The sequence below is a fragment of the Tachyglossus aculeatus genome, chromosome 20, assembly GCF_015852505.1.
Source record: "Tachyglossus aculeatus isolate mTacAcu1 chromosome 20, mTacAcu1.pri, whole genome shotgun sequence".
In the NCBI taxonomy this organism is placed as follows: domain Eukaryota; kingdom Metazoa; phylum Chordata; class Mammalia; order Monotremata; family Tachyglossidae; genus Tachyglossus; species Tachyglossus aculeatus.
Genome location: NC_052085.1, coordinates 1,454,425 through 1,481,624, shown reverse-complemented (window position 1 = coordinate 1,481,624; position 27,200 = coordinate 1,454,425). Strand labels below are relative to the sequence as shown.

The 27,200-nt window shown below is 44.3% G+C and overlaps 1 protein-coding gene across 2 annotated transcripts in view; it reads left to right on the top strand.

Moving 5' to 3' along the window:
* Positions 1 to 27,200, top strand: part of LOC119941409 (mitochondrial intermediate peptidase) — a 94,712-nt gene that overhangs the window by 31,225 nt on the left and 36,287 nt on the right. For both annotated transcript variants that reach the window (XM_038761833.1, XM_038761832.1), the window contains 6 exons: positions 4,501 to 4,654; positions 6,474 to 6,551; positions 8,920 to 9,124; positions 10,258 to 10,367; positions 18,135 to 18,209; positions 19,854 to 19,973. In XM_038761833.1, the coding sequence (XP_038617761.1) occupies positions 4,501 to 4,654; positions 6,474 to 6,551; positions 8,920 to 9,124; positions 10,258 to 10,367; positions 18,135 to 18,209; positions 19,854 to 19,973 (742 nt within the window). The remainder of the gene's footprint in view (positions 1 to 4,500; positions 4,655 to 6,473; positions 6,552 to 8,919; positions 9,125 to 10,257; positions 10,368 to 18,134; positions 18,210 to 19,853; positions 19,974 to 27,200) is intronic.

The following is a 27,200-nucleotide window of genomic DNA, read 5'->3' as shown; positions in this document are numbered from 1 at the left end:
TCCCCCCACTGGATTGTAAGTGTTTATAGCTTGAGCAGTCAATAAATAATCAAATGTTCAAAAGAACGGGTGTGTATATATACTCTCTAGTTGAAACAGAAAGCCCCTGAGAAGCAGTGTTTCCTAATGGAAAGCGTGTGAGACTCTGAGTTAAGAGTCAGAGAACTGGATTCTAATCCCAACTGTGCCACCAGCCTCTGCTGTGTGACCTTGGGGAAGTCACTTAACCTTTCTGAGCCTCAGTTTTCTCATCTGTGAAATGTGAGGATAAGGTACTTACTCTCCCTCCTCTTATACTGCAAGCTGTGGGTGGGACAGGGATTGCCTCAGATCTGAAAACCTTGTATCTAACCTAGTGCTAAATAAATACCATAGAAGTTACTATTCTGATCAGTCTTAAAGATACCCGTATGTTTTGCCTTTTTCTTATATGCATTCATTACTGTGACCATTTTTAACAAAAGCAGGAGTCTTTCTTTTGAATTCAAGTGTTCCTGTTTACTAGTAACTCCTCAGAAATGATGTTATTTGTTTTAATTGATAAATGATTTTGGTTACATTATAGGAGCTCTTCGTCTGCACACAGTAAGCACTTAATATGAGAAGCAGCATGGCTCAGTGGAAAGAGCACGGGCTTTGGAGTCAGAGGTCATGGGTTCAAATCCCAGCTCTGCCAAGTGTCAGCTGTGTGACTTTGGGCAAGTCACTTAACTTCTCTGTGCCTCAGTGACCTCATCTGTAAAATGGGGATTAAGACTGTGAGCCCCCCGTGGGACAACCTGATCACCTTGTAACCTCCCCAGTGCTTAGAACAGTGTTTTGCACATAGTAAGCGCTTAATAAATGCCATCATTATTATTATTAATAATAAATGCTACTGCTGCAGCTCTAGGGGGAATTGAGTTCCTGTTTACTAGTAACTCCTCAGAAATGATGTTATTTCTTTTAATTGATAAATGATTTTGGTTACATTATAGGAGCTCTTCGTCTGCCCACAGTAAGCACTTAATAAATGCTACTGCTCCAGCTCTAGGGGGAATTGAGTAATAAAAGCTACTCATCTCAGCAACTGTAATTAATCACTGCTGTGGCACTAGAGACTCGTTGGGTTAAAGGAATCTTGAAAAGTTATCGTTTCAAGTCTCCAAGCCACCCCTCAAACTCACCTCCTAGCCACCACAAACTGTGGAAGCAGGATGGTTATTGAATAAAAATGTGTTTCAGAAATGCATATCATTTATGCATCGTAGTCACAGTGTTTGTGAAGGGGATTTCCCCTCACAACACATTGAATTTTCATCCTATACTTGCAAGCTCCTTGACGCTTAGTACAGTGCATCACACCCGGTGGGCATTCAGTAGATACCATAACTAACTACTAGTGCTGCTGCTGTGTGGACACCCCTGTCCAAGAGCACGCCTGGGGCCACCAGCCCCCCACCAGACTGCTTGCCCCGGGTCCTACGTACATTGCTCCAGGGTGCCCGTTCTTGAGATCCTTCATTCAGTCCCATTTATCGATCGTGTGAACAGCACTGTACTGAGCACTTGGGAGAGTACAGTTTAATAGAGGTGGTAGGCGTGATCCCTGCCAACATGGGCAAACGGTCTAGAGGGAAATCTTGATTTTCTGTAGCCCTCGCAGTCACTAACTCCTTTCTGCCCTCACAACAACCCTGTGAGGTGGTTAAAAAATTATTATTCCCATTTTGCAGGTGAGGAAACTGAGATAGAGAGTTGACAAGTGGCTTGCCCAGGGTCACGCAGCAGGTCGGTGGCAGAGCTCGGACTTGAAGCCGGATCCTCCGGATCCCAGACCGGTTCTCTGCCACTCAGCCACACAAGGATGTGGCATCACCGCCGCGTCCCGGGTTTCCTGTCTTTCCATGTTGCTCTGCCTGCTCTGAGGAGGACTGTCTCTGTCTCCCCCTTTTAGACTGTGAGCCCACTGTTGGGTAGGGACTGTCTCTATATGTTGCCAATTTGTACTTCCCAAGTGCTTAGTACAGTGCTCTGCACATAGTAAGCGCTCAATAAATACGATTGATTGATTGATTGACTGGGTACCCTCCAATGGAGGCCCTTGACTAGATCAATAAATAAATAAATAAATGGTATTTGTTGAGCGCTTGCTATGTGCCAGGCATTGTTCTAAGTGCTGGGGTAGATAATAATACTGATGGTATTTGTTAAGTGCTTGCTACGTGAAAAGCACCGCTCTAAGGTACAAGGTTATCAGGTTGTCCAACATGGGGGTCAGAGTCTTAATCCCCATTTTACACTTGAGGTAACTGAGGCACAGAGAAGTTAGCCCAGTCACACAGCTGACGAGTGGCGGGGCGGGGATTAGAACCCATGACTTCTGACTCCCAAGCCTGTGCTCTTTCCACTAAACCACGCTGCTTCTCATTGTAGTGCAGAGATGCTTACCCCAAGTCATCTCTTTCCCTCTGGCCACCGAGAGATGTTTCCCACTCAACAATCTGTACTGCGGGCCAGGGGTCCTGGGGGCTGCTCGGAAGTGAGCTGCGGACATCTGGGGCATCTTCTACACTGTGAGCCCACTGTTGGGTAGGGACTGTCTCTATATGTTGCCAACTTGTACTTCCCAAGCGCTTAGTACAGTGCTCTGCACACAGTAAGCGCTTAATAAATACGACTGATTGATTGATTGATTGATTGACCTTCAGAGCCCAGGTCGGAAGCAGGGGTTGAAAGAAATGCTCTCTTTATTCTTGATGCTGAGTAAATTGTGCCAGCGGTAAGCAGCGTTTCTCCAAACTGTCCCTTGGGCGTTCGCCTTTATTTATCCACGGTAAACAGAAGGTCTCCTTGTGTCGGTCAAGAATGAACATTTTCAAATGCCATCCAACTCTAGTGTCTAAATTACATTTAGGCTATCATTCCAAATGCCCCCAAATCCCGTCTCTGCCGTGCTGTTGCTCTTTTGATGTAGTTAAGAATAGTCTTTGAGGCAGCCAGGTTATGTGCCCTCCGCTTCTCCGCTCTGGAGTCAGTTTCCCCATCCGCCCACATTTTTAGGTGAGCACTCTCATTTGTTCTGGGCACTTGCCCCGGGGTGAGCCTGCCCATTCTCTGTGTCGCTTGCCCTTTTGGACTGGGCATCCCTGCAGAGAACAGGGCCTATTTTGTCATTCTGCCCCTTCCAACACGCAGTGCCTACAGGGGCTGCTTTCTGGAAAGTCATTTTCTAGCTTCCTTTGCCACATAATAATAATAATAATAATGTTGGTATTTGTTAAGCGCTTACTATGTGCAAAGCACTGTTCTAAGCGCTGAGCACCTGGCTCCGTATCCCTTTAAATCCATCAACCGTAGAAGCTTGGTAAAGAGATCCGGCTCAGCCTCCGTGGTGGGTTAGAAGGAACTGACGATGCTTTTTCTCACAGGCAGGGAATGCGTCTTTGTACTTCTGTTGACTTTCAGTCAATCAGTCATCGTTATTTATTGAAAGTTCACTGTGTGCAGAGCATTGTACCAAGCAGACGCGTAATTGGCAGACACGGTCCCTTCCCGTGACGTGCTTACAGTCTAGAGGGGGAGGCAGGCATTAATATAAATAAATTTGATATATAATATATAACTTTCCCAAGCACTTAGTGCAGAGCACCACACTCAGGGAGTGCTTCAGAAATGCCTTTTCTTTCACTGCTCCTCATAACTGTGTCTGGGGCCAGAGGCCTGACTCATTTATCACCATTCCCACAGTTTCCCTTCCCGCCATGGGTAGAGATGCCAGTCTCCCCAAGGACAATAGGTCAAGTATCCAGAGCCGTCCATTTCTGGGAAGTGGGGAAATTGCGTCCTCATGTTCCAACGCAAGACCCAATCCATAGCCACTGTCTTTTCTGTCTGGGGTGAAAGAAGAGTTCATTCCCAATGTTCCCTGTTCTACACTTCCTCCTGCTCCCACTGTTCGTAAATAACCTGTGTCTACCTCTCTCCCCAGCTAGATCGGACACCTCTTGAGGGTGGGTACTGCGCTTTCTGTGTCCTTGCCCAAGTGTTCAGTCCAATGCTCAGCACACTGTATACGCTCAATCAATCAATCAATCAATCGTATTTATTGAGCGCTTACTATGTGCAGAGCACTGTACTAAGCGCTTGGGAAGTACAAATTGGCATCACATAGAGACAGTCCCTACCCAACAGTGGGCTCACAGTCTAAAAGCTCAGTGAGATGGGCTGATCGATAGAGCAGGAGAATTTCTGTGATGAGCCGGAGCCAATCTCTTTTCATCGGAAAGTTTACATTCGATTCTTTCTAGCTTAGTGTGGGCAGATTGGATTTATTTCTCAACTTCAGCGAGACGAGACTAGTTCTGGAAATGAGGGGGAAGGTTGCGATCAGTTGCGTTTTCTCATATTTCACTTCGGGTCATCATGATTTCCAGGGTTAAACGTCATCTTGCTCTGCTTAGTTGGTAGAAGTTTAGTGGTGATATTACAGGACTGTATCAACCTTTTTCTCTTCCTTAGGTATAACATCGAGCCCAGTTTATACTGCCCGTTCTTCTCCCTCGGAGCATGTATGGAAGGTCTGAACTTACTGTTCAATCAGCTTCTAGGAATCACTTTGTATGCCGAGCAGCCAGCGAAAGGGGAGGTGTGGTGTGAGGATGTACGCAAGCTGGTAAGCTCCCTCGGCCACCAACTCTGAGTTTCAGCCGGCTTGGTTTGGGCCGTAGGCAAAAGAGCACAGGCGGTCTCAAAACGCTTGCCTTCTGAGTGAAGCCAGGCGGCATAAGCAAGCTCCGAAACAGTGGAAGCCGTTCATACCATTTCCCACTCCTGTCTCAGCCCTGCTTCATCCCTTAAAAGTGAAGCTCCATTCCCCCTCCCCGTCAAGGACTCCCTCACTGGGAAGAAGCCTGGAGGAAGTACAGTAAAGGAAAACCACGGTGATCAAGGGGATGGAGAAACATCTTTGTGAAGACAGATTGAAAAATCGTAGGCCTCTTTAATCGGGGAAGATGAAGGTTAGGTGGGGGCAGGATTGAAGCTTGCAAAACCAGGAAGAGAATAGATGGGTCAAATGCAGAATGATTGCGTACCAAATTCCCCGAGTCCGTGCTTTAGTACAGTGCTCTGTATCCAGTAGATGCTCAGTAAATTTCATTGATTGGTAAAGTCCAGGTTGAGGAGGGCACCCATTGATATTTGAAGGTGAGGGGTTCCAACCAGATAGAAAGAGCCCAACAGAGGGGGATGACTTGGAATTTACTAGCATGACGAGCTGTACAAGCTGGTGATCTTAGGTTTGGCTGTGGTGATGCTTTAGATCCTTGTAGGGGACCTGTTTAGCTCAAATCATTAGCTCAAATGTTTAGCTCAAATGATCAGAGAAGCAGCGTGGCTCTGTGGAAAGTGTACAGGCTTTGGAGTCAGGTGTCATGGGTTCAAATCCCAGCTCCTCCACTTGTCAGCTGTGTGACTTTGGGCAAGTCACTTAACTTCTCTGTGTCTGTTACCTCATCTGTAAAATGGGGATTAAGATTGTGAGCTCCCCGTGGGACAACCTAACCACCTTGTAGCCTCCCAGCACTTGGAACAGTGCTTTGCAGTTTACTGTTAATAAATGCCATTATCATTATTATGATGATGCTCCTTTTGGCTAAATGCCTGGATTTTGATAGTGCCAGGCCACTTTCCCCTCTTTCCTATTCAGGGGTCTTTTATTTTATATGTTGTGTAGTTCCTTGGCATTTGAACCCTGATTAAAATCAGCCAATCTGTGGTATTTATTGAATGCTAACTGTATGGAGAGCACTGTACTAAGTTCTTGGGAGAGTGCAATATGATAGAGTTGGTAGACATATTTGCCCACAAGGAGCTTACAGTCCAGGGGGAGGACGGGCATTAAAATAAATTACAGATAGGGAAAGTTGCCGAGAATAAGGATATGAAGGTAAGTGCTGGGTGGCCACGGGTGCTTAAGGGGTACAGATTCAAGTGCACAGGTGATGCAGAAGGGAGACCACGGAGGGGAAATGAAGGCTTAGTCAAGAAAGGCCTCTTAGAGGAGATGCGATTTTTAGGAGGGCAGAGTGGTGGTCTGTTGGATATGAAGGAGGGGGAAGTTCCTTGATTCAGTGAGTAGGTTGGCATTAGAGGAGCCAGGGCTGGGTTGTATTAGACCAACAAGGTTAATCCTAAAGACCAGGGAACGGGGGAGGCCAGAAAGGTGGAAGCAGAGGAGGAGGAGGATGGGGCCAGTGGAGAAACGGCGATATGCAGAAAATGACAAATAGAAAGTGTCCAGGTTTGGCTGTAGGTCACTAGGTGTAATCTGGGGGCATTGCTTCTGAAATAGAAGGTGAGCCAGTCGAGGGACAGGGTCCATATTAATTCCCACCTGGAATGAATTACTACTACTGGAATAGAAGCTTTCCAGGTAAATTGGACTTCGGGTCTAAGACATTTTTTCATTTTGAAATTTGGCAATTTTCTAGGCTGTGGTCCATGAAACTGAAGGATTGCTGGGATACATCTATTGTGATTTCTTTCAGCGTGCCGATAAGCCCCATCAGGTAACTACCTTGCTGGCAGCATCAGCCTCTTTCAGCAAATGCTCAGTGAGAAGATGGTCCTCGAAGCACCCATGGAACTACCTGCACCCTCCACTCCTCTGCTGTTTATCTCCTCACTGTTCCTCGTTCTCGCCTGTCCCGCCGTCGAACCCTGGCCCACGTCCTTCCCCTGGCCTGGAATGCCCTCCCTCCGCATATCCGCCAAGCTAGCTCTCTTCCTCCCTTCAAAGCCCTACTGAGAGCTCACCTCCTCCAGGAGGCCTTCCCAGACTGAGCCCCCTCCTTCCTCTCCCCCACCTTCCCTCCGTCCCCTCCCCACAGCACCTGTATATATGTATATATGTTTGTACATATTTATTACTCTATTCATTTTACTTGTACATATTTATTTTATTTATTTTACTTGGTTTATATGTTTGTTTTGTTGTCTGTCTCCCCTTTCTAGACTGTGAGCCCGCTGTTGGGTAGGGACTGTCTCTATATGTTGCCAACTTGTACTTCCCAAGTGCTTAGTACAGTGCTCTGCACACAGTAAGCACTCAATAAATGCGATTGAATGAATGAATGAACTAAGTGAATTGGCATGAGAGTTTTCCATAAGAACAAGGCAGTTCCATTTTCTCATTCCAGTCCTGCCAAGGATTATCTTTTTCCTGCTCATCAGGTCTGTGGGTTATAGCTGAGTTGTGTTTTGTTTTTTTTTTTTAATGGTATTCCAGTGCTTACTATGTGCCAGGCACTGTTGTAATGTGCTAGGGTAGATTCATTCCTTCATTCATTCACTCGTATTTATTGAGCACTTACTGTGTGCACAGCACTGTACTGAGCGCTTGGGAAGTACAAGTTGGCAACATATAGAGACAGTCCCTACCCAACAGCGGAACACAAGGTAATCAGGTTGTACACAGTCCGTGTCCCACGTAGGGTTCAGAGTCTTAATCCCCATTTTACAGATGAAGTAATTGAGGCACAGGGAAGTAAAGTGACTTTCCCAAGGTCACACAGCAGACAAGTAGTGGAGAACCCGGGTCCTTCCGACTCCCACTCCTTCTGTTCTATCTTCTAGGCCACACTATTCATTCATTCATTCATTCAGTCATATTTATTGAGCGCTTACTGTGTGCACAGCAGTGTACTAAGCGCTTGGGAAGTACAAGTCGGCAACATATAGAGACGGTCCCTACCCAACAACGGGCTCACAGTCTAGAAGGCGGAGACAGACAACAAAACAAAACACGTGGACAGGTGTCAAGTCATCAGAATAAATAGAAATAAAGCTAGATGCACATCATTAAGGAAATAAATAGAATAGTAAATATGTACAAGTAAAATAAATAGGGTAATAAATCTGTACAAACATATATACAGGTGCTGTGGGGAGGGGAAGGAGGTAGTGTGGGAGGGAGGGGGAGGAGGAGAGGAATACTATTGATTGACATTTGCTTAAGGGACTAGGACAAATACTTAGTACAGTGTCTGGCACATAGTGCTCAACAAATATTATTACATAATATTGATATATAATATCAATATATTATTATATAGAATTATTAATATATAATAATATTATTATATAATATTATGAAATATAAGACAGTTCTCCCGGGGCCAGGCACTCTTTTCCTGGATGGGAATGGGGAGGGCAGGGGAACATAAATGGCTGTTTTCCGTCTTGGAGCTTTGAGAAGCAAAGATTGGGTAGTTCCTTTTAGCTTTCCATGATTGAAGGAGCAAATCAAGTGGGAAATTTTGCAGTTTAAATCCCCAGGGCGTGTTTGCCATCTACATAACTCAGAATATCAATTGGAAGAGGCTTCAAAACGTTGAACTTTAAATTTCATTTCTTTTGAAAAATCAGAACCATTCATGGTCTTGAACCCCAGACCTTGCTGGGAGACCATGGGGCTCCAATGTTTTATTCTCTCTGGGATTTTTGAATGTGAATGAAGTAAATAGGAGCGGTGGTGTGGCCTAGTGACACAGGCATGGGGCTGGGAGTCAGAGACCCGGGTTCTGGTCCCGGCTCTGTCCCCGGCCTGCTGTGTGACCTTGGGCAGTCACTCGACTTTTCCAGACCTCAGTTTCTCCATCTGTAAAGGTGATACAGTTACCCACCTTCCTTACCTCCTAATCTGTGTTGAACTGTGACTGTGTCCAATATGTCCTTGTTTCTCGGCCAGTGCTTAGCATGGTGTCGTGGCACAGAGCATTTAATGAATAGCATAATTACTATTATTAGGTATGAGAAACAGATCCAGGTATGAAGGAATGACGTTGGTTAGGCATTTCCTCGGAAACGTGACTTTGACAGAGCTGTTACTGTTGTTACCAAGGCCTTTCTTACTCATTGCGTCTTCTCTTCCTGAAGGATTGCCACTTCACCATCCGAGGAGGCAGGCTAAAGGAAGATGGGGAGTACCAGCTTCCAGTGGTCGTGCTGATGCTGAGCCTGCCCCATTCAACCAGGAACTCCCCAACCTTACTCACCCCGGGCATGATGGAGAATCTTTTCCATGAAATGGGCCATGCCTTGCACTCCATGCTGGGTCGCACCCGCTACCAACATGTGACTGGTGAGTTTTCAATGAACGAACTTTACTGTTGTTCGGAGAGTTGAATTCTAGGGTCGGCTGAATGGGATAAGGGAACAAGCCCACTGGTCTAGGAGCCAAAGGACCCGGCTTCTAGCCCCAGCTCTGCCATTGACCTGCTCTGTTGGGCAAATTACTGAATCTCCTTGGTCCTCTGTTTCTTCACCAGTAGAATGGGAATAAGCTCCCTCCCTTCCCCTACCTCCCCAAGGATGTTGTGAGGACAAAAATGAGAGAAGTAATGTGAAAGCACATAAAAGCACTAAATAAAATCAAGATGTTGTCATTCCCCCCCAGCCCTTCCCCCATTTCATGTGGATGAGGGAAGATTTGTGATAGCCTTTTCACTTCTGCAGGGGTGTAGCAAGTGTAATATTGGGCCCACTTCCCATCACCTACTGATGTGCTTTAACTGGGCAAACAATCTTAGTATTATTGGTAATAAAAACAGTAACAATAATAATAATAATAATAACAGCATGTCTTTAAGTGTTTACTCTGCATCTAGAACTGTGCTGAGCATTGGAGTAAATACAGGATAGTCAGGTTAGACACAGTCCCTGTCCCCAGGAGGCTTACAGTCTAAGTAGGATGAGGAAACTGAGAAGCAGAGAAATGAAATGACTTGCCCAAGGTCACACAGCAGGTACATGGCAAAACCAGGAGTAGAACCAGGTCCTCTAACTCCCAGGTTTGTGCCATTTCCACCTGGCCACGCAGCTTCTTCAAGGTACTGCCTAAGGAGATGTTTTGTAAGGTAAAGTATGTAGGATTTATAGTAGTTTTCTGCCAGTGTGATACAGTCACTTATGTATTGATGTACAGGTACCAATTTTTCATTGTGAGCGTAGGGACCAAAAGTGGGGGTAGGGATTTGAGTGGGTGGTGAAGACTTGAAGGAGGCAGGCTTCAAAGACTAAAAGGGCATAAATCCAGCATTTTAGGTCTTTTCCACCCTGACTGGAACCTCTCAGGTCTGGTCAAGAGGACTGGGTGCCCTGGGGAGTGGGCACCAATGTATTGATCCCCTGGAAGTTGATTATAGTTGGTCAAAAGAAAGGGTAGAGAGAGCTGTGGAGTCAAATGATTCCAACCATTCTGCGATTTCATTTTAGGCACCCGATGCCCCACTGATTTTGCTGAGGTTCCCTCTATCCTGATGGAGTACTTTGCGAGTGACTTTCGGGTGGTTACCCAGTTTGCAAAACATTATCAGACCGGTCAGGTATGGAAAAAATGCCTAGATTCTGCTGCTTCGTTCATTCTATATGATTTATCTATTTATATTAATGTCCGTCTCCCCCTCTAGACTGTAAGTTTACTGAGGGAATGTGTCTGTTGTACTCTCCCAGGCGTCAAGTACTGTGCTCTGCACACAGTAAGCACTCAGTAAATACGACTGACTCACAGACTGACCGACGGGATCAACTGCATTGAAGGCAGATTTCTTCCAATTCAGGAAATACTTGATTCCCTCCTAAATTTTAGGATTATGAGCCCCACAAGGGACAAAGACCATGTTTCATTCCCACTTGTACATTTTTTTCCCAGAACTTAGTACAGTGCTCTGCAACAGTAAGAGCTTACTTATTATTACTATTTTGACTAAATCAGCAATATAGGAAATAATCAGTGAAGGAATGATGTCCTCCAGATGTAGGTGGGTGGTAATTTAGGGAACAGTATGTTTTCCTTTAGATAAAGATAATGAAATAAAATAATTATCCTTCTTTTGATGATGGGGGGAATTGAGCTGTGGGGTCCCCTGCACAGCTGGGATTAGCCTCTGATGTGCCCAGAGGGGGAACCCCACAAGAACAGCTAGCTTAGGATAGAAACTTTTGGGCTTTACCAGTTCAGAGTCACAGTAGTATTGGTACTTACTGAAGTCCCACTAAGTGTCATATCCCTGTGCTATATGGAGCAAAGGTGTGGTTAAGAAGTAGCATGGTAATGAAAGTGGAGGGGTGATGTGTGTACTTCCTCTGTGCAAGGCCATGGAAATTGAATTTTTGTCCCTGCACACAGTGGTCGAATTAGAATCACTAAATAACCAGCCTTATTAAAAGCCAACGTCTATTTAATAAATTTGCCCGCTAGATTGTAAGCTCCTTGAGGGCAGGATTTGTGCCTATTAATTGTGTTGCCCTCTTCCAAGCCCTTCGTAATGTGCTGTGCCCATGTGGATTGATTTTCTTCCCCAGAAAAAATTGTTTTCTGAAACTGAGTCATTCTAAATGTCTGTTGTTGACAATAATGTAATTGTGGAGCAAGGTGGTTCTTTTACCTTTTTTCCTGAACTTTTCTGTGCTGACTCCATCACAAAGATGAGGTTCTCTGCCTGGGTTTGTGAAATTGAGCCTAAGGCCAAAATTGCTCATTAAGTTTGTCTTCCAGGTAGACTTACAGACTTGTTATGAATTTACTCTTGTCAATCTGTCTCTGAGATTATGAAAAAGACACTAAATGTGTTTTGGCATGTTTAAATCATTTGGTAAATTTGTCCTAAAGGTATAAGTTTTAACTCTATCAGATGGTGTGAGCATGTTCGCTATCTTTTCTGTGTTAGGACACGAATAGTAAAAGTATGTTCATTGCAAAGGCCCACAAAATTAAGTTAATTCTCAGTTATGGCTGCATCCCCGTCCTTAACAGGTGATCATTCATTATGATGTTAATGCTTCTAAAGCGCCTTTCATCTAAGGATCTTAAAACGCTTAGTTCATTAATCTGCAGTGTAGCCCCAGGAGACGGGTAGGTGGTATGTTGTGTTATCTATATTTTTGCCAAAGGAGAAACTGAGACTCGGTCCCCTTGCATCTAGAAGCCACTGAGGAGCCTAAGCTTAGGCTATAGCCATAAATGGTTTTTTTGATCCCAAAGGATTTTGCTCATCAGGGGCCAAACGGTCCCTATCAATCAATCAATCATATTTATTGAGCACTTACTGTGTGCCGAGCACTGTACTAAGCGCTTGGGAAGTACAAGTCAGCAACACATAAGAGACAGTCCCTACCCAACAGTGGGCTCACAGTCTAGAAGGGGGAGACAGAGAACAAAACCAAACACACTAACAAAATAAAATAAATAGAATAGATATGTACAAGATAAATAAATAAATAGAGTAATAAATATATGCAAACAAATGTACCCATATAAAATATATATGTCTACTAGTGTTGTGGTATTAAATTTAGCTCCTAAATCGAGTTCCAAGGTGACATCCGAGGTAGGGATTCTCGGCTTCAGGGAGATTTGGAGAATAATAATAATAATGGGATTTATTAAGCGCAATTTGTCATCAGGGATTTCGTAATTGCCATTAAAGTGGCAGCCATTTCATACAGTGAATTAATTTTCTAGTGGTCATGATAAAGCAGCTTTTGCCAGCAGTCATGGTATTAATGGAGCACCCACTAGATACAATGCCTGTGACTAATGATTTGGGAAAAGAGAATAGAAAGCAGTGACATGTACCCTTACCCATAAGGACTTTTCACTCTATGGAAGAGTTTTGGCTCAAGAAGAATGTCCCGAAGCCAAATTTGGATCGCAGTTTCAGTATATCAGTAGATTTACTGATCAGTAGAGAAGCAGCATGGCTCAGTGGCAAGAGTCCATATTGGGAATCAGAGGTCCACCACTGGCTCCACCACCTGTCAGCTGTGTGACTTTGGGCAAGTCACTTCACTTCTCTGTGCCTCAGTGACCTCTTCTGTAAAATGGGGATGAAGACTGTGAGCCCCACGGAGGACAACCCTATCACCTTGTATCCCCCCAGCGCTTAGAACAGTGCTATGCGCATAGTAAGCGCTTAACAAATATTACCATTATCATTATTTAGACATGAAGCAAAAAGATAGAATATTTCTTCAAAGTGGAGTTCCTCCATAGCCAGAGTTGAATACCTAAAAAGGGAAAAATTGTCGGAGGGTTTGAGCAGTTTTTCTACAAGGGTTTAAAGAAGTATAAGATTTAAGATTTTGGATTCTTTCCTGTTCGTTTGTTTTTCTGTTTCCTGCCACTCTACTGCACTCTTTCTAGGTGTGAAAGGAATTCCTACTCAGTTCTTCCTTTGGATTTTTGAAAGAACAAACAGGACTCTTTTAAGGGATGGCACTACCCATTTCATATGTCCATTGTTGAAATAACCTAAACTGGAAAAGGGGCAAATTTCCTTCTACAGAAAGTGCAGTGCCAGAGGCAGACTTTGATTTTCAGCTCAGGCGACAGCTCAGGATGGTGCTGACGTAACAACTAGGTCCGTTCCTGACCCTGTGAACCCGGGACTGGGCCTGACCTGATTGCACTGTATCTACCCCAGTGCTTTGAACAGTCTTTGACATGTAGTAAGTGCTTAACAAATGCAATAATATATTAGTAATAATATTAATAATAATGTGCCAGCAGTTTTATGGTTGCATTGTGAGAAATAATGGGATCGTGGAAGTAATCAGAAGCCCTCTCAGATAGTCGCCAATGAACTTGGGTTGGGGCCAAGACTTTAAAAATTGGGAAACTGGAAGTGAGGTATAAGGTCGGGAGCTACCTCTTCTTCCACTGAATGGTCTCAAGCCATCCTGGCCAATTCTCCGGTAGTACTTATTGAGCACTTAATATGTGCAAAGCACTTTACCAAGCACTGGAGAAAGTACAGTTGAGGCAGAAGACCCTATCCCTTCCCACGATCAAGTAGCTGACAGCCTCACGGGGGAGACTTATGGGTTTATAAAAGAGATTCCCAGGGCTGAATGCTGCAGAAAGGGAATTGTGATTTTGTTATTTCTCTTGAGGCAGGCCATTGTGATTCTAAATACAAACCTAGATTATTGTCTTATTGGCTTCAGAGAAGGAGTTGGGGGACTGTTTCTAGCTTTTGGCCACCGTTGTGCAGCACTGATTTTACGCTTTTTTTGGCGGCTCATTTTGAATCAGATTCAAAATACATGTGTCCTGTTTATGTGACTTTCATCCCCCTCTTGAACTGAAAGTGGACTTTCAAGTTTGGAGGGGGAAACACTGTGTATGGATTTGAAACACACCCAAGCAGGTAGGCAAATAGCTGTAAAAAAACATTTTTCCAGCCTAGTCAGGCACAGCGGACCTGTGATAAATTCTGAAGAAAACTGGAGTATTGTATCAACCTGCACGGGAAATTTTACTCGGATCAAAGTCTACATGGGTAACACAGAGCTAAACATGGTCATGGAAAACTATTACTTAGGCAAGACACTGGCCAACAAAACAGTGATAGACAAGGAACTAGACAATTGAATCAAGAAGGCCAGTATATCCTTTGGCAGATAATCAAGCAGAATGTGGCAACGGTGTAGGGAAGTAGGCTTCAGACCAAATTGATGGTCTGTAGAGCTGAAGTACTGCCCAGTTTTCTCTGTGACTGAGAGTCCTGGACTCCTCCCATAAATGCTATATCCAACTCCTTGAGCAATTCCATCAGCATCACTTACAGGCCACGAAGTATCGAATGGCAAGTCAGGACCACAAACAATGAAGTCCGTCTCCTGGCTTTTAAAGTTTTATCCATCTTAAAACAGTGCCGGGTGGGATCTGAGGAGAATGGACAGGGTGTGAGCTGAAAGCAAGGAGGACAGAGGACACATTTTAATGATCCTGTAAAGAAAGTTTTGGAAAAGAGTGTTTCTGCTGTACACTGAGAGAACATGTCTAACAACACTGTTGTATCTTGCCCTCCTATGCGCTTCATATAGTGTTCTGCACACTGTAAGCGCTCAATAAATTCCATTGATTGGTTAATTGATTTTTTGAGACTGTTGAGGCAGACAGACCAGCCTGATGCACTAGGATCCGGAGAAGAGTGATCTTTTGGGGCAGAAGCTTTGAGAGGATCATGAGATGAAGAAGCAATCGCACAATTACTGCCAAGTGCTGAGAACAACAAACATAACAGCGGTCCAGCACTACAAAGGAGAGAGATACAAGGCAGTTCAGGCGTGCAAGGCCCTACAGTTGAAGGTGAATGCACCATTAGTTGTACCTTCCTTTAGTACGAAAGCCATCCAGATTGCTCTTAACAAGGTTTCGATAAATGGAGTTGTCAGTGGGCTGATTTTTGAAAACATCAGTGATCAGAATTTGTTTCTTAGTCTTTGCCTGTTTAGGTAGTGCCTCACCAACCTTTTTCATACTTTGTGGGAGAGTGATCTCTTTAGTGCTCAAAGCCATGAGCCCATTCTTGGTGAGGGAGGAAGGCCTGGGAAAATGGTGGAGGGGCACATAGGCTGGAGCTAGGAAGTGGAGATTCCTAAGGGAATTAAAACTAGAATATCTGTGCCAAAGGGATAATGAGATTGACTGGTGGCTTTGGTGGATTGAAGGTGGTAAAGGGGGAGTGAATCCCAATCATCACCAGGAGGAATAATCGAGCTCCTTTCATAGCATGTTCCTGGGACTTTTTAAAGGCATCCAGAGGGGTGACCAAATGGGACATTTTAATCCCAGGTTAAGGAAAGTTGGTCATAATTTCATCTCTCAGTCAGGACCTAAACATTTGGGGCTACTCTCAGTGCCAGTTTATTCTGTTGTATCAGTTCCCAAGCATGTCAGCATAATTTACAAATTCATTCATTCAATCGTATTTACTGAGCACTTACTGTGTGCAGAGCACTGTAGTGAGTGCTTGGAAAGTACAGTTCAGCAACAGATAGAAACAATCCCTACTCAACAAAGGGCTCACAGTCTAGAAGGGGGAGACAGACAAGAAAACAAAACAAGTAGACAGGCTTGCGTTGAGAAATGTGAGGCTGGAGTTGAGAAATCTGTGAAATTGAAAACATCTGGAGACTCTAACCACTTTACTGCAAGAACTTAGTTATTTCAACATTGGTTTCCATAACCGATCAGTAGAACAATATTTACCAAAGAATATGTTGAAATAAATTGTCCTTTGTTGTAGGACAGTGCTAAATAGTTTAGGTTCAAGGTCCTGCTTACCAACAACGTTCATTAAAAGCAAAATTGGAATTTTAAAATAACCTATGGCTTTAGAATCCAAAACACAATAGTCAGTAAGTGATTTAGTAGGTTTTTTTCAGTATAAGTAGAATGAGTTTGTATTATGCCTTGATCTTACTGTTTCTAATGTCAAGTAGCAGTTACCATAGTTGCTGTTCGTCTAGGAACACCCTCGTAATTGTGTGTAGATCACCCAAATTCTTCCATTTATATATTCACTGTTTACAGTGTTATTTGTGGCCCATTAATGACATTTTAAACAGTCATCTTAATTTCTGTTTTATAATAAGTTTCTAGAAGGGCTGTGTCTTCCTTAAATGATGGAGCAGAAGTATGGTGCTAGATTAACTCTTCTTTGAGTTGTCCTGAATGCTGGAAGAGGCTTTTAAGAGATCAGTTAAGTGGTGGTGCCACCTCTTCAAAAATCCCTCTTTGTGATGATGGTTGTGCTGGGTTGGGATGTGTTTGTGTGTTTGTGTATGTGTGTTTAAAATGCTCTTCAGGAATATGTAGCACCCCTTGATTTGGTGGTAAGGGTACATTAGACTGATGAGGCAGGGAGATCAGGAAGGAGTCTGATGATAATGATGGCATTTATTAAGCGCTTACTATGTGCAAAGCACTGTTCTAAGCGCTGGAGAGGTTTACAAGGTGATCAGGTTGTCCCAGGGGGGACTCACAGTTTTAATCCCCATTTTACAGATGAGGTAACTGAGGCCCAGAGAAGTTAAGTGACTTGCCCAAAGTCACACAGCTGACAACTGGCGGAGCCGGGATTTGATGTAGTAATACAGCCGGGAGGTGACGGCTTGAATCAGGATGGGAGCCTTAAGGATGAGGAAAGAGGGGATGGATCCAGGACACTGTGTGGAGGGAAAAAAAAAAGTCGAGACAGGCTTGATGAGGGAGGTTAAAGAAAGAGGATTCAAAGATGACACACATTTTGCAAGCCTGTGGGGCTTAATTCACTAAAGTCCTCCAAAACTGGAACCTCATCTCTTTATTCTACCGTTTGCTTCTCAAGGACCTAATTTCATCATCAATCATATTTATTGAGCACTTACTATATGCACAGCACTGTACTAAGCGCTTGGGAAGTTCAAATTGGCAACATATAGAGACAGTCCCTACCCAACAGTGGGCTCACAGTCTAAAAAGTTGATGCTCAGTCCACAGTATATTGGTTTTACCTCCTGCTATAGCCATGTTCTTCCTCCAGCTCCCACCATTTGTGAATAATTTAGTGGGACAGACAGGCACAGCCATGGATTTTAAGTTCCCTGAGGACAGGGAATGTGGTTCTTGCTCGGTAATGGTATTTATTGAGTGCTCACTGGATGCAGTGCATTCAGTGCCTAGTACTCAGTGAGTGCCACTGATTGATTGATTGATTAGGGTTCAGTAAATGCTGCGGGTGGGGATGGGAATGACTTCCCAGGAGTGTTTTCGAGGGTGGGATAGGGAGGCAGTGAGGTTCGGAAAGTAGGAAATGAGAAGCGTATCCTTACGTGGTAGTTCAGAATCCCCCAGTTCAGCCTAAAAGCCTACCTGGCACCAGCGCCTCTGATTTGAACAGAACTGCAAAGCCTCCCTGCTGTTTTTTTGCCTTTCAGGACTATCATTAGTGATTTCATAAGTTTAAAAAAATCAGCTTAACATTTAAGCAGGCACACATTGATGACAAAGGGAAAATTTTATAGTAGTTAACTCTGATTTTAAATGTTGTCTTTTTTTAAAGCAGTGCCAGTAACTCACTGTATAATCATGCATTTACGTGTACCAACCACTGTTTGTCAAATTACCACTTGTTGAAGTTAAATGGAATATCTTCATCCTCATCAGCTTGACAGGCTAACATATTTGGAGGTCATAATTATTTTTAAAACTGCAATAAAATTCCATTACGCATTTCTTTTCATTTGCTGTACTTTTTGTACTCATAAGAATATTCTTAAATAATCTACTCAGTAATCATGGTGTGATTTGTTGTCCTTTCAAGCCACTGCCAAAACCTATGGTGTCTCGCCTTTGTGAATCCAAAAAGGTCTGTGCCGCAGCTGACATGCAACTCCAGGTATGAGCTTTGCTTCTGCTGAATTTCCAGAAATGATCTAAAATCAATTTTTAAAAGTTAGGTTTCTATCAGTGGCCTGCACTCACCACCAAAATAACAGCAGTCATGTGTTTAACTGTGACACTGTAAAGAATGTGATGTAGAATTCTCTTTAATCTCCTACTTGGAAAATGCTACAATGGAATGTAAATTCCGATGGGATTTAATTTTAATGCCCTTCTCTCCTGTACCAGTCTCAGTTAACGCTGTTCTCCTCATCAAATATCACCTTTAACCCTCAACTGGCCATGCTCTTCCAGCCTTTGTGCCCCCCCAGCTAGCCAGGGGCTCGAGGCTCCCGGTGTGGAGGAGCTGGACAATGCTCTTGAGGTGGAGCATTTTCTCCCTTTCCCTGACCCCAGTTGGACCTCAATCAGTGGTATTTTTTCAGTGCTTAGTGTGTGCAAAGCACTGTACTAAGCCCCAAATGCCTCTGGTCTTGGAGAAGGAGCTGAGTTCTGTTAAAATCACTTTCTCGCCTGCTCTTGTACCGAATGCACGTCCCTCTGCCGTTTCACCCGGCTGTAGTAGTGAAGGAGGACGTTTTGGGGGCAGATGGCAGCTTTTCTCTATCAGACCTTGGACTTATTTGGGTAATAATGATGACATTTACTAAGCACTTACGCTGTGCCAAGCCCTATGTTAAATGCTGGGGTAGATTCAAAATAATCTGATTGGACCCAGTCTCTGCCCCCAGTCTCTGGTTCCCAGTCTAGGAGGTGGGGAGACCAGATATCATCATCATCATCATCATCATCAATCGTATTTATTGAGCGCTTACTATATGCAGAGCACTGTACTAAGCGCTTGGGAAGTACAAATTGGTAACATATAGAGACAGTCCATCATCTTTTACGGATGAGGACACGGAGGCCCAGAGAGGTTAAGTGACTCGTCCGAGGACACGAAGCAACAGTCTGGATGCCCTCGTCTCTCCATTCATGTCCGCTTGTGGTGGTGTACTCCTCGGGGGCGTTTAGACTCGAATGTTGCAGTGTGATTTTTCTCCTTTTTAGCCGCCTCCTCCCCCTGTCCTCGCCTTGGCCGCATCGTGTCTCCCTTATGCTCTGGGGTGATCTGTGTGACTCTGGGCAAGTCACTTATCTTCTCTCGGCCTTAGTTCCCTCACCTGTAAAATGGGGATTAGTGTGAGCCCCCCGTGGGACAACCCGATCACCTTGTAACCTCCCCAGCGCTTAGAACAGTGCTTTGCACGTAGTAAGCGCTTAACAAATATCAACATTATTATTATTATTATTATCTTTGGCTCAAAAGACCCCGCTAACCTTGCCAGGCTCCCAAGCTGAAGCCCTCACCCATCTGAGTCTCTCCAGATAATGTGCAGACGAGCAGCTTCACACTTGAATTGGATCTCAGTGAAAAAGCAGCACCCTGCCGAAACAGTTCAGGGGTCTAGTCTTAAAGAGCCCGGCCGACTGTGAAAGTCCGACAGCATAGCGATTTGTATATTTTCAGTAGCGTGGATATTTTCAACCAGGACTTTTTCATTTTTATTCTGTCGCATTTATAAACTTTTTGGGTTAACCACATTTTAAATGTCAGGCCTGTGGGCCAAAGCTGAATTGCTGCTTTTTATCTGCCTAGGTCTTTTATGCTGCTTTGGATCAAATCTACCACGGGAAGCATCCTCTAAAGAGGTCGACCACAGACATTCTAAAGGAAACCCAGGAGAAATGTTATGGTCTCCCATATGTACCTAACACTGTGAGTATAATACTTGCAACTTGGCTGGGAAGGAAAAGTAAAGGTTTGAAGTGCCTTTTTCTAGGGTGAGTAAGCTATCATCACCCTCTTCCCCACAGAAGGAAATCCTTAAACCTCTTGTGAGATAATTAGAAGCTACAGACATTTACTGGAACGGCATCTGTCCCATTGGCAGAGTCGAATTCTCTAAGAATTCCAAAAAACTCATGGCACATCCCTGTATACTTAAGAGTATTTTCTCCTTGTCAGCTTGATTTCTGGGATAATGACAAGGAGGTAATTGGCATTGGCTTATGTTTCTCCTTTCTTATTACTTCATAATGGACATGAAAATGTTCAGTTTCGTTCCCCGGGTTTTAGCCTAGCCAGTCACCCATGTGATAAATGAACTAAGTTACATTAGAGTTCAGGACATGCTGGATTGCCAAAAGAAGGTGATAGATGATACTGTAATTTAGAGCCGGGATGACAACTGCTTTCCAAGTTCTGTTATATGCTGGGTTTGCTGGAAATCGATCAGTAATGAAAAATAGTCCCGTGCAACAGCCTGGACTATATATATTGGCCAAGTGAGCAATGTAGTAACCGGGGCCGCTTTCATTTGCTTTTCTTTCTGAGGAGAAGCATCACGTCCCTGATCCCTTCCCAAATTCAGTTCTGTTGAGATGTTGACCAACATAATGGATGAATTTTCTGAATGGGCTTGGTTCTCTCGGGGCAGAGGAGAGGATTTTGAGAGAGAGGCTTTGAAAACGGGGAGAGCTGTGGGCTGTCCCGACTCTTTCTGAAAAGGAGGGGTTCGCCCAGACTTTCCCCTCACTTCAGTGTCCGCTTTTCAAGGATCCGGTGGGTTTTTGCATCAGTCAATCAATCAATCAATCAGTTGTATTTATTGAGTGCTTTCTGTGTCCAGAGTACTGCACTAAGCACTTGGAAGATTACAGTATAGCTGAGGTGGTAGACACGTTCTCTGCCCACAACGAGCTTACAGTCTAGAATAATTAAATTACAGATGTGGACATAAGTGCTGTGAGGCTCTGGGTGTATACAAATGGACCCTGGCAGGTGAACTGAAGAGTTCTTTCAGCACGATGGCCCAGCCCTGACAGCACTGGCCATGGGGACCGTCAGTCGCACCGTCTCCGAGGGTCCTCTGGGCCTGAGGCCCAAATTGTGGTCGGGGAGCCTGTTTTTGTCCCTTTTGGACTGTTCTTTCCCCCATCCATAAAATGGGAATAGTAATACCCACCCCTTCTGATCTCACAGGCATGTTGTGAAGGAAAGCTGAGGTGGTCAGTGTAGACGGGCTTAGGAAACTGAAAGTGCTCTACACACTCTCGTTCCCACTGTCTCCTGCCCGGTTCTTCCGAGGCCTAAATCTATTCCCTGGGAATTGGTTCGGCGCTTTGGGAGGAGCAGTCACCCTGAGATGCACTAAATGGGTCCCTAGCTATCTGCAGGGTGACTGTTCTTCCCAAAGTACTTGTCTAAGTACCAGTGGGTGAACTGAAGCACAGGGACACTTGGTCTCACTGTGGCTTCCCCTTTAAGACTGAGTCTTAATTTGTACAATTTGTACTTCCCAAGCGCTTAGTACGGTGCTCTGCACATAGTAAGCGCTCAATAAATACGAGTGATGATGATGATGATGATGAGTCAGGCCTGGATGTAAAACATCTCAGTTGTACTGAGAAAAAACCACCTCATACTGATTCTGAACTGGCAAAGAATGGTGTCCTCCTGGGACAGTGAAGTATTGGCAAAGCCTCCAGGGAGCAGCTGTTCCTGTGTAGCTCACCCCGTCTTCTCCGAAGAGATACATATTTTTTTTTAAAAATGGTATCTAAGTGCTTACTATGTGCCAGGCACTGTACTAAGCGTGGAGTGGATACAAGCTAAGCAGGTTAGACACAGTCCATGTTCCACAGGGGGCTCACAGTCTTAATCCCCATTTTACGGATGAAGGAACTGAGGAACAGGGAAGTGAAATGACTTGTCTAAGGTCACACTGCCGACAAATGGCAGAGCCAGGATTAAAATCCAAGCCCTTTTGACTCTCAGGCCCGTGCTGTATCCATTTTGCCACACTGCTTCCCTCGTCAGCCTTCGCAGAACAGCCAGTTCAGATAAAAGTGTCTGCCTCCTACAAATGTTTCTGACCATTGATCAGATCATTTCAGAAGTGTCCCCTTTCAAGCCCACCAGACTGGGAGATTTAGAGAAGCAAACCAGGAAACAAAGCAAAAGTCTAAAAAAAGAATCAGCATGAGCGTATGTAAACTCCTGAAGAGGAGAGAGTTTGGGCAGCACATTCAGGAGGAAACTTATGGGCCACGTATTTTGTGACATTCGGGTTTATCTCTTTAATCTGTACCCTCCCACCCTACCCTCTCTACCAAATTCTTAACCCTAGTGAATTCTTGATTATGAATTTCATCATTGTTCTCCCCTGCCCCTTTTTAAATGGAAAGAAAAGGACATATGCATCTATATGTTCCCACTCCCCTGGGCTGGTGTGGGCTGCGGTCCCCCCAGCAGTGTGAGCTGAGTCCATTCAGGACTGCAAAGACCCAAGATGAAGCCTTTCTGCCCTGGGAGCTCTTTGAATCTTGTCCCCTTCCAGTCTCCATGCTCCCTAAAATTCCTGCCCCCCTTTTCCACCCTTGTGCTCAGAATGAGAAGTTGGCACCTATATTTGCATTTTCCTTTCACTCAAGTCATGTGCGATTTCATTAAGTTACCAGGTTATGACAAGACTGCCGTGATCTGTCCCAAAGAACTGGAGAAACTTATTTCTTCTTAGTGTGCTGAAGTTACAGTTGACTATCTTTTAGGATTGTTAACTACTCAAGTTTTTTATTTCTGTTTTTTTTTTACTCAGGGAAGGAGTATGTTGTTAATAAGCAAATAGTTGGAGAGGGTATTTTTTAGGCAAGTGGTGACTAGGATGCAGAAAAGTGTGTCAGTGGTGGGATAGTTTACCACTGAGAACCAGCACCAAAGTGAACATTACAGAACGTTGTAAAAAAAAGATTTGTTGGTTGGGAGCAGACCTATCTCCTATTGTACCTGACTGTGAGACCCCAGAGTGGAATGGGGGACCTATCACAACCAGAATGAGAAGATGTTGGAGGGGCTGGGCTGGGAAAGTAGTAGTAGTAGTAATAGTATTTATTAATCAATCAATCAATCAATCGTATTTATTGAGTGCTTACTGTGTGCAGAGCACTTGGGAAGTACAAGTTGGCAACATATAGAGACAGTCCCTACCCAACAGTGGGCTCACAGTCTAGAAGGGGGAGACAGAGAACAAAACCAAACATATTAATAAAATAAAATAAATAGAATAGATATGTACAAGTAAAATAAATAAATAGAGTAATAAATATGTACAAACGTATATACAGGATATTATATGTATATAATATATACATATATTAAGCACTTGCTGTGCGCAGGTCATTGTATTAAGCACTGGGAAAGAACACACAGGTGAGAAATAGACACCGTCTTTTGTGAGAAGGGGAGGAAAGATTCTCCCAATTACTTCCTAACCCCTTCCTTCTCCCCCATCCCATATTCCCCCCACCCCACCACCATCTTTGCCACAGTTGGGCATTATGGCGCGGCTCTCGCCCAACAGTGAGCCTGAAGATAAGTCCAGCACCGATGCCCTGGGAGGAGCTACTCTCCTTTTTTCCCCATCCCTATCCATCCCTGGCACCATTTTTGTAGCCATAGAGGCCCTTGGCAGAACACAAGAGGATCAGGGAGAGCTAAGCTCATGCCCTATATTTCTTTGGGGCAGCCAAGAACTTTTCCTATTGCATTCAGATGGAAAATGGGCATTGTGTTCGAACTAGCTCAGGAAAATTATTGTAATTATCAGAGATGGGAGAGAACATGTTCGGGTGTATATTACCCTAGATGCTGGTTAGTGAACCTTGGCATTATTTTCCCGGTTCCTGAATTATCGGTTAATATTCCTGATTTGTTCCAACACGTTAAGAATGCATCATCTCAGAAGGGCCACTACTAACAGTGACCTAGAGCGTCCATTAACTAACAGCCCTAATTATAGAGGATGCACACATGGGTACTTGTAGAATGTAATTTTCTGTCTGTAGTGTACTCTTTAATTAGGACCGAAAGGAGTTCAAAATGGGACTGAATTGAGTTGGTCATTTCGAAGGAGCAACATTCATTGCTACTGTGGGTTATTGGAAAAGAGAGGTTGGGCAATCTTTCATTATCTAATAGAAATGACTCAATTTTGAAATCATTTGAAGAGGGATTTTGCTGGGATATTGCTGCCCTTGTGATTATATGTTCAGGGAAAGGTTTGAGCCATTAATTTGCCCTTTCAGCCTGAGGGAAAATTAGAGGTGTGGAGATGCAGTTTTTGGTTTCCAGCAGGGCCTAGAGGGGGGATCCCCCAAATTCACGTGGCCATTACTTCAGGCGCAGGGTCTTGAGGACTAACAGACCACGTCTAGCACATAGTAAGCGCTTAATGAATGCCATTATTATAATTATTCAGCACAACTCCCTCCAGCTCCAGTCATGCCTCCCACCGCTGCCACTCCTAAATGGGGCACTCCTGACAAAAAGGGGCATTGATGGAGGGGGTGACATGTTGTCAGCTGGCAAAATGAATTTTAGGCTTTTGAAAGCTATCTGGGGGAACAATCCCAATGTTTATTATCTGAATGTCAGACTAACTAGCTCATCACTAGCTCATTTTCTGTAAATTATTTTGGTATTCCTAGGTTCATTGTCTAGGCCTATGATTGATTGAGTGTATGACTTGGCTAATCCTATCAGGCTCTCCCTGATATAATTCCAGTAGGGGAAATCTGGTATTAATTCATGCATCATTTTGTAAAAGGATTCTGGAAAGAAAGGTGGTATTTTTGAGCCATTCAAAATAAAAGCTTGGATTAAATTTTGCCCCCAACTTTCTCTGAATTTAGCCTCTGGGAAGGGTCAGTTTATAGAGTCCTTTGTGAGTGTGGCTGGGCACTGTGTGATTTTGGGCAAGTCACTTAACTTCTCTGTGCCTCAGTTACCTCATCTGTAAAATGGGGATTAAGACTGTGAGCCCCCCGTGGGACAGCCTGATCACCTTGTAACCTCCCCAGTTAGAACAGTGCTTTGCACATAGTAAGCACTTAGTAAATGCCATCATTATTATTATTATTGGGCTGGCTCTGCCCAAATACTTGTTCTCCTTCCCTTTTTTTCTCCCTCCCCTTGAAGAGGCACGGACACAAATGATTTTGAATTAAGAAGCCATGAAAGTCACGCAGTCAAGCCGTGTTCAAGAAAGGATTCTTAGTCATTGACAAAAGAAATCACCAAGTCTTAATTTGATTTCTGCCTCATCTCCCTGCCATACGACATCAATTTAGATTATACTGTATAATCTGTCACCTCATTTAAATCAGAGCCATAAGGTAGTGTTTCACCTTTTGTCATCGGAGTAACGTGTGGTAGAATTAATAGCTGACAATGACAGAGCTCAGGTTTAAGTACCAGTCCACACTCACACAACCCTACGTCCCACATAGGAGATCCGTCAGCTGGATACTGAATTCTGCTCGATTTATTTATTTATTTTATTTGTACATATTTATTCTATTTTGTTAATACGTTTTGTTCTCTGTCTCCCCCTTCTAGACTGTGAGCCCACTGTTGGGTAGGGACCGTCTCTATACGTTGCCAACTTGGACTTCCCAAGCGCTTAGTACAGTGCTCTGCGTACAGTAAGCGCTCAATAAATACGATTGAATGAATGAATGAATGCTTGTGCAGCAGTCCGCCCAGTGATGCACTGATCCACATGGAGTAGGACAACCACAGGTACAAGGCCAGTGAATCAGACAAAGCCCACTTGACATCAAGACCCAGACCAACTGATGGTCTACAGAGTAGTTACGTGGTCCAAATTGCTTTCTATTTGAGAGACAGGTTCCACATATGACCTCCTTAGCAATTCCATTAGTGCCCCCTCCTTGCACACTTAACTTCATGTGGTAAGGTAGGATCATTTATGTATTTATGATAAGGTCCGTCTCCCCTTCTAAATTTTAAGTTCATTGTGCACAGGGAACGTGCCTACCAAATCTGTTATATTGTGCTCTTCCAAGCACTTAGTAATAATAATAATGATAGCATTTATTAAGAGCTTACTATGTGCAAAGCACTGTTCTAAGCGCTGGGGAGGTACATGGTGATCAGGTTGTCCCATGGGGGGGCTCACAGTCTTAATCCCCATTTTACAGATGAGGGAACTGCGGCACAGAGAAGTTAAGTGACTTGCCCAAAGTCACACAGCTGACAATTGGCAGAGCCGGGATTTGAACCCATGGGCTCACAGTCTTAATCCCCATTTTACAGATGAGGGAACTGCGGCATAGAGAAGTTAAGTGACTTGCCCAGAGTCACACAGCTGGTAATTGGCGGAGCCGGGATTTGAACTCATGGGCTCACAGTCTTAATCCCCATTTTACAGATGAGGGAACTGAGGCACAGAGATGTTAAGTGACTTGCCCAAAGTCACGCAGCTGGTAATTGGCAGAGCCGGGATTTGAACCCATGGGCTCACAGTCTCAATCCCCATTTTACAGATGAGGGAACTGCGGCACAGAGAAGTTAAGTGACTTGCCCAAAGTCACACAGCTGGCAATTGGCAGAGCTGGGATTTGAACCCATGACCTCTGACTCCAAAGCCCGCGCTCTTTCCACTGAGCCGTGCTGCTTCTCTAACAGTGCTCTTCACACAGTAAGCCCTTAAATATAATTGATTGATTGATCCCCAACAATAAGATCCTGGGCGCGGATTGTCCACCGCTTCCATCGAAGCAGTGCACATCCCATCCCCCTTTCTTGGGACGCGGCGCATGGGATGGCCCCCCAACAGCAGTGTTCACTAACTACTTCTCCATGGTGGGGTGAAACCAGGTATGAGTGAGGCCGAAAAGAAATGCGTCAGAAACACGGGAAGCCAGACCTCAAGCCGTGAGGCCCAGCGGTGGATGGCCGGGAAGCAGGGGCGTACAGATCAGCTTGGCACGCGGGACGCAAAATAGACCTTGTCTTGGAGCAGAGAGTTCAGAAAGCTGATGGCAGCAGGCAGTGTGGGTGACCGGTTTAATCCGTAAGTAGGTATTTACCTGCAGGAGATTCAGGAGGGGGGGGGTTTTCCTTTGCATTCATGTAGTCAGC